This window comes from Pyxicephalus adspersus, chromosome 2 (assembly GCF_032062135.1).
Source record: "Pyxicephalus adspersus chromosome 2, UCB_Pads_2.0, whole genome shotgun sequence".
NCBI classification, from domain to species: Eukaryota; Metazoa; Chordata; class Amphibia; order Anura; family Pyxicephalidae; genus Pyxicephalus; species Pyxicephalus adspersus.
This window is the reverse complement of record NC_092859.1, coordinates 3,513,004-3,521,031: the sequence shown is the minus strand read 5'-3', so window position 1 is coordinate 3,521,031 and position 8,028 is coordinate 3,513,004. Positions and strand designations below refer to the sequence as shown.

The window sequence follows — 8,028 nt, the reverse complement described above, 5'->3', positions numbered from 1 at the left end:
GTCATTAGAAATAGAAATGCCCTTATGTTGGTGGTCATTAGAAGTAGAAATGCCCTTATGTCGGTGGTCATTAGAAATAAAAATGCCCCTATGTCGGTGGTCATTAGAAGTAGAAATGCCCCTATGTCGGCGGTCATTAGAAGTAGAAATACCCCTATGTTGGCGGTCATTAGAAGAAGAAATACCCCTATGTTGGCGGTCATTAGAAGTAGAAATGCCCCTATGTCGGTGGTTACTAAAAGTAGCAATGCCCATATGCATTAGAAGTAGAAAAGCCACTATGGGCCTATGGGTTACTTGGCCTAGAGGTTGTCACAAACATGTTGACCAGCAGGAGGTGGTGGTGGGTGGTGGTAATCATTATTTGATCTTCTTAGGTTTTGAAGTTTCATTGCACTAGAACTAGAAATTAAAATTCAGCCCATGGGGAGTTTCTTTGGTTGCACAGCTGAAACATGCTGAACTACCTGACTACTTTTGTACTCCGATGTATAAAGCTTCCATATCTGACGTTATGTTTCATCCCCAGGTTGGTGTGAGGGTATCCGGCTTTCGGATGGTAAGAAGGGTTGGTTTCCTGCCAGGTACATCCAGGAGATTACCAACGAACACGTCAGGAGAAGGAACCTTCGGGAGCGATATCGGGTCATGCAGGCTGCACGGCAGATAGTCAATAAGACCAGTGATACCAAGAAGAAATCGAGTTCGGCTTGAACCCTCCAGTGACGTGATTGGGCAAAGACTGAAATGGATCTATCGATGACGTTGGGATTTACTGCACAACCACTGCTTGGTCCTACGACCAGCTAAAAAGAAATGAAGGTCGCCTGTGGATTGGCCAGGAACTGCTGCTAGCTTCTCTTGGAATTTGTTAACCACTCTGCACAGTTGAATGCATCCGTTTTGTGGAGGAGCACAAATGTCCCAAAAAGTGGGACCAACCTCATTTTAAGCACAAAAAAGTGACCAATGATCTCTTTTAGAATGTCCAGGCCTCCCGAAGAGCTGGACTTTTTGTGTTGGACATTAAAGGTATCAAGTCATTATCTTGCCATTTTTTTTCACTCAAGGTTCATCCAGTTTTTTTGATGATCAAAGTGATCCAAATTTTGCCATCGATCTCATTGGAGAGTGGAGGAATCTCACACCGGCGCCACAATGTAAAGGAAACGACAACTTGTCCGTTCTTGGATTATTGTTTTGATGAATCTCCCCACATGGTGCACCATGGTGTTACTTTCACACGGACATGGACCATTGTTCAGAACGGGAAACTCAATACTGAGATGTGTTTGCATGAAGGGAAGACCAAGCTTCAGCCAATTACATTCTTTTATCTTAATTCCCAAAGTATTAGGTGACTCCACCGTTTTGGATTAAAGGACTTTAGGACTATCTTCATCTCTAGGATGGAATATCTTGAACAAAGTTTTAGCTCTGGACCAGGGCACAAATTGCTCAAGGATCCTGGTTTAAGGTTACATGGTAGTACCCTAAGGTTCCTCCAGGGGGTACTAGAGGATCCTTGAGCAATTTGTGCCCTTCAGGTCAGTTCAAATGACCATGGATCTTCTTGGCTATCGGTAAGGGTGACATTCTTCCCACTGGCCATCACATAAATGTGCTGTGGCTGTAGTATTGATTAAGAGGTTCCCTGAAGAGCTGAAGTTCATTTCAAGGGTTCCCTCATGTTGAAAAGATTGAGAACGCTGCTCTGGACTTTCCTAAATTTGGTAAAAGATAGTTCTCAGCACCTTTGCTCTACGTTGATATGTTCATCAAAAAGTCATCCAAGCTTCAAAAACCCCCAAAAACTTGGTCTTCAATTCTTTCTATAAATGGCTGTTGAAGAACGTGATTTGAGCACCACGGTGAAACCTCTGGCACCTCACAGTAGACTTGTTGATCTTTGTTGGCCAGTTTTTTTTTTTTTACCAACATCAAGAAATGACCTAACACAGTGGTAGCTCTGCTTAACTTTTGGCCAAAGACCAACTAACAATGGTAATAAAAATTTCGCGAAATGGTAGAAAGCGAAATCTTTTAACCTTGATCCGGAGCAAATGCATGCGATAAAAATCCAAAACCAAAAAATTTACGCAAATTTTTAGTCTTCAAGAATTGAGTTTGGGCTTGAAAGTTCAGGCTTTTCTCCACTTTTCTGTTTTTCTGCCAAAAAGGTCATCCAACGTTTCTGGGTACAAAAATCGAGAATCCAAGTGCCCCATATTGATCTAAAACAGTGGCTTTTGGCCAAAGACCAATCAACAATGGTAATTTGTTTTGCCAAATAAATCCATACCTAAAGTATTTAAAAACATTGTCTGGAAAAGGACACAGGCTCCAAATCAAAAAAATTTACGCAAATTTTTAGTCTTCAAGTGTTGAGTTTGGGTTCAAAATTCATACTTGACTGGTCTCCATTTGTGTTTTTCTGATGAGAGGTCATCCAATGTTTTTGGGTAGAAACAACCTTTGGTTGGCCAGATTTTTTTTACCAACATCAAGAATCAAAGTGCCCCGTATCGATTTAAAACAGTGGTAGCTTTGCTCAGCTGTTGGCCAAAGACCAATCAACAATGGTAATTGTTTTTGCCAAATAAATCCATACCTAAAGTATTTAAGAACATTGTCTGGAAAAGGACACAGGCTCCAAATCCAAATCAAAAAAATTTACGCAAATTTTTACTCTTCTAGAATTGAGTTTGGGTTCAAAATTCATACTTTACTGGTCTCCATTTGTGTTTTTCTGATGAAAGGTCATCCAATGTTTTTGGGTACAAACAACCTTTGGTTGGCCAGTTTTTTTTATCAACATCAAGAATCGAAGTGCCCCGTATTGATTTAAAACCGTGGTAACTTGGCTTTTGGCCAAAGACCAACCGACAATGGTAATTGTTTTTGCCAAATACATCAATACCTAAAGTATTTAAGAACATTGTCTGGAAAAGGACACTGGCTCAAAATCCAATTCAAAAAAATTTACGCAAATTTTTACTCTTCTAGAATTGAGTTTGGGGATCAAAATTCATACTTTCCTCTACTGCTCTCCATTTGTGTTTTTCTGTTCAAAGGTCATCCAATGTTTTTGGGTACAAACAACCTTTGGTTGGCCAGTTTTTTTTTACCAACATCAAGAATCGAAGGGCCCGTATTGATTTAAAACAGTGGTAACTTTGCTCAGCATTTTGGCCAAAGACCAATGAACAATTTTTGCTAAATCCATCAATATCTAAAATATTTCAAAACATTGTCTGGAAAAGGACACAGGCTTCCAAAAACAATCCAAATCAAAAAAATTTACGCAAATTTTTGGTCTTCAAGAGTTGAGTTTGGGGTTCAAAGTTTATACTTTCCTCTACAGGTCTCCACTGTATGTCTTTCCTTTGAAAAGGTCATCCAACGTTTCTGGGTACAAAGAACCTTCATGTTTGGGCTTCAGTTTCTTGGCACGGGCTGGCACACACGGCTAGCTTGCAGGATTCGAGGTCACCGCCATGTTGTCGGATCCTGGACTGTTCCATTGTCGGAGGTGGGGCTTTTATGGGGGAGATTACTCTGCCAGCACATACAAAGCTGTGTGATTTTATAAATCTCCCACAGAGACATTTTAAGGAGAACGCCCCGAGAAATGTTTCACTCACAGATTCATCTCAAGTATGGAATATTCACACTGCCAATTGGAATGGATTTTACACCAGGATTTTTCTTTCTTTTGATATGATGGCAAAATGAATGGGGGGGACTGAAGGGGGGCAGGGGGGTATTTTATGTGTCATGGAGGGAAAATGTGCTGTATATTTCAAAACTGCCAAAATAACCTTGTCCTGTATTGTTATTTCAAGTTATTTCTTGTCAAGTGAAGTAAAAAATTTTTCCTCTGCTAGAAATTGTTTTTTTTGACACGTGAGAAGGGAAATTTATGGATAGATCAGTTGTGCAAACAGCCATTCACCCGCAAAAGGGTCTGGAACCTCTCGTCAGACAATGGAGGAGGAAGCAGTGCCTGATCCGTAATCTATTTATTAGATGACAGTGTGTGTCTTGGCAGACAGTGGTGTAGGAAGCAGTGCCTGATCAGTAATCTATATATAAGGAGTCAGTGTGTGTCTCGTCAGACAAAGGAGGAGGAAGCAGTGCCTGATCAGTAATAAGGAGACAGTGTGTGTCTTGTCAGACAAAGGAGAAAGAAGCAGTGCCTGATGTCAGATAAAGGAGGAGGAAGCAGTGCCTGATCAGTAATCCATATATAAGGAGATTGTTTGTCTCTTCAGACCGTGGTGGAGGAAGCAGTGCCTGATCAGTAATCTGCATAAAAGGTAAGTCACATAGGCAGATATTAGGAGAAAAGTAAATGTGAGGATGTGAGAAGACTTATAAAAGAGAAAGGTAAATGTGCAGCGCAGGGTTTGTTCTTTATGGAATCCAAGGAGCACATTGATTGCAATGACCGGTATACGGCAATCAATGACACTGCATGTAATATGGGTCACCTATGGGCGTGGTCAGTTCAGACAACATACAGGTATTATACATGTGATGTTATACTGCCACCTGGTGGTGCCGCATATGTAATACAGGATAGAAAAATACAGCAACTGTGCTATGAATTCCATTCATGACCTAAATATTTCCCTTCACAGATGGTAAAGGGGGACAGATTTTGGTGTTACAGGATAGAAAAATACAGCAACTGTGCTATGAATTCCATTCATGACCTAAATATTTCCCTTCACAGATGGTAAAGGGGGACAGATTTTGGTGTTATGGGAGCCCCTCTGTTACACCCATCAATTTCTCATAAATCCTTCATCATTCTGTAATCTGCATACAATGTAAAAAGAAAAAAATCTGATTCAGAACACAAATCAAACTCGGTGACCCAATCTCAGGGGAGGGGCTACAGGGGCCAAATACACTAATAGGGCACAGGAAGACCCCCAAATGTCTCGGGTGCATTGTGCTTATTATATCAAAGGGAGAAATATGTACAATGTGGGGGGGGGGGAAAGGTCGTTTAATACAGCTCGTAGGGCAACGTGCTAAAAACTTTTTTTTGTGGGGTCCCTTATTTTTTATTTTTTTTCACAACAGTGAGACACTAAAGAAATAACAGCCCCGAGCTGTGAAAACTGTATAACTTTACCCATGACACTGACACGATTAGGAAATAAATGCCCCATTGACAGCACAAAGCAGTGTAACCTTCAGACCACCATCAGCCATGCGGATCAATGTTCACTGTCTGGCCTAAAACACAAAAACAAAGGTTTGCCCCTTCTGCTCCGGGTATCCTACTACATGCTGCAGATTGATCAGTACGGGGTCCAATGACAGCACCTTGGCCATTTACACAAATATTTCCTATTTTAGGCCCTGATGAAGTGATATGGTAAAGCCTGAAATGTGTCGGCTATAATCACAAATGTTAAAATAAGCCAAAAAAATAAATTTTCGCCCCTCCACATGAGTGCACAAACAAAGCGCATTGACCATCTACAGTTATCAGTCTGCAGATGTATATGTGCTGATTTTCTTTGCAGTAGGAAAGAGTAATTTTGGTAACAGTGATACAATATTATGACGGAGGGCAGACAATGTCCCTTTGATGCCGTGCATACTACCCGTCTCTAATCAGTGAGAAGATTTGCTGGCAGATTGTTTTGCAGCTTGCTATGACTTCTCTTAGGAAAGTCCCCTATCCTACGGGGGTTCCCGAAAATAGAGGGAGGGCGCTATGCCCTATGACACCATGCAGCAAGAATTACCCTCATTGGCCACGACCAATGAGGACCTGCCGATGCTCAAACCGGACATCCTGCATAACTAATAAACAACTGGACTGTCCAGTCATATGATAAGCCAGGCAACAAAGGGATTAGCAGCCATAAAAAAAGTTTGTCTTTATCTAGGGCAGCTTTTCCTGACCATTAAATACCTTTCAGGTCTCCAGGGCCCCTCTTCTATAATTATTATATTCACAGTTCACAGTATATGTGTGTGGTGGTCAGTGGGAAGAATTCCTCTTACATTGCTGGCCATTGGGATGAATGTCAGCCTTACAGATAGCCAAAAAGATCATTGGGGTCACTTAAACTGATACTAATAGGTGCAAACTGTTCAAGGAGCCCCTAGCGCCCTCTGGAGGAACCCTGGCTGATAAACTCCATAATATTAAAAAGCTATTTTATGTAGCTTATATCCTCTCTCATGGTGAGCCTTGGTGTGAAAACCGATCCAAAGATATTCTCCAAATATTTCCAGGCACATGAAGTGACCACACACTAGATATTTATTTATAGAGAGAAAGGAGAGGGGTAATATTTTTCTGAATTTATGCCAAGCCTATAAATCTGATAAATCGAGAAAAGAGAGAGACTTTTTGGCATAATTACATATGGTTTACCTAAGACTTATACCAGAAATAACAAACTGATTGTTTAATATTACAATATAATGAAAGGTTCATCATTTTTTATATGGGCTATCCTTTGTTTTGTATGAGTAACATGAATCGTATCTGACGCGTTTCGCCTTATTGGCTTCCTCAGGGGAGGGCAGAGACTTGGATAAGAAACTATTAAAAATAACCAGAACAATATACAATATAATATGAGATATATATAATACCTGCCCTCCCCTGAGGAAGCCAATAAGGTGAAACGCGTCAGCTGAAACCGAGACATGTTACTCTTATGAAACAAAGAATAGCTCATATAAAAGTTTATGATGAACCTTTCATTATATTGTAATAATACACAATCAATTTTTTTGTAATTTCTGTCTTAAGTAAACTGCATGTAATTATTCCCAAAAAGCTTTTCTTTTTTCTCTTTCATCACGCAAGTTTCTTAGAATCATCTTGACGATCCCCAGAACAAGAAAGTAGAAGAAATCACTCCAAGCATTTTTTTTTAACCCTGGAACATTTTATTTAGGTCTTTATAGTTTTGAGGACCCTTGTTTTTCTTTGACTTAACTCAAAAGGTCCTTCAAGTTTCCAAAACATTTTCTTCTTATTAATAATTTCAGAATCTGGCAAAAACCAGGTCGATTTTTTTAGGCAAGGTTCTCTGTGGCGGACATCAAGTGCCCAGTTTAGACCCAAAACAGCCAGCAGGCGGAGCATGGCGCGAGAACGTTCAGCCCCCCATCAACTTCTGGTAGGTTCCAATACATAAATCCTAATGCCTGGAGTGATTTTCAAGGTTCTCAGTTCTGGCGTTTACTAATAATTGGGGTTTTAGGGTAGCGAGGTGAGAGGAATTTTCAGTGACTCCCAAAATAATAGCACCCCATCCGTTCCTATCAGTCTGTGACCTGGGGCTTGAACAGAATCTCCTGGGCAGTAAAGATGGTCAGCAGGTGGACCTGACATACTTCGGGGGTCTTCGTGAACCAGAATAGGGGCTGCTCATGGAACAAACTCCCAATCCCCCCATTCGTGAACTGGAAATAGTGCTGGAGAATGAGGACAATCCATTCTCCGAGGGTCTTGTACAGCTTGGACCCCAGCAACATAATGTACAGGAGAGAGGAAATCAGCTCTATGATATAACAAGGCATTGTGATTTGGGTATCGGAGACCTACCAGTTGTTTCATAAAGACCACCACCAGAACATGACGGCCTCCACCTGGAAATAGAACATGTCCAATGGCACCTAAGAATCGTCCCCATAAGAAGTTCTTGGTATAGAGGAGCTGCTAGGAAACCCCAGATTTACACATTGTGAGATTTCCTTTCTAAAGCTAATATTGCAGCATAAAGAAAAGAAGAAGTCTCAGACTCTTATTTCAACGACTCCTTGCTCAGCGTGTGAAATACAGCCGGGCTTTTCCATTTACAGGTATTTATTTTCTATGAGAATAACATTTATTGTGTCTCGAGTTTTCCTGAAGAAGAGGGCGTAACAATAAGGGGTTCCAGCCCCAAAATTATTGGTTAGAATTAGTTATGTATTAATACATTATTGGTTTCATACATAATTATTATACATTGATCATTTGACATATATCCAATCTAGTTC

At 40.6% G+C, this 8,028-nt stretch overlaps 1 protein-coding gene across 1 annotated transcript in view; it reads left to right on the top strand.

The window, feature by feature from the left end:
• Nucleotides 1-2,019, top strand: part of LOC140322141 (uncharacterized) — a 28,949-nt gene extending 26,930 nt beyond the window's left edge. The window contains exon 12 of the mRNA XM_072398756.1: nucleotides 530-2,019. Within this exon, the coding sequence (XP_072254857.1) occupies nucleotides 530-714 (185 nt within the window). The 3' untranslated portion in view covers nucleotides 715-2,019. The remainder of the gene's footprint in view (nucleotides 1-529) is intronic.
• Nucleotides 2,020-8,028: the final 6,009 nt, after the last annotated feature.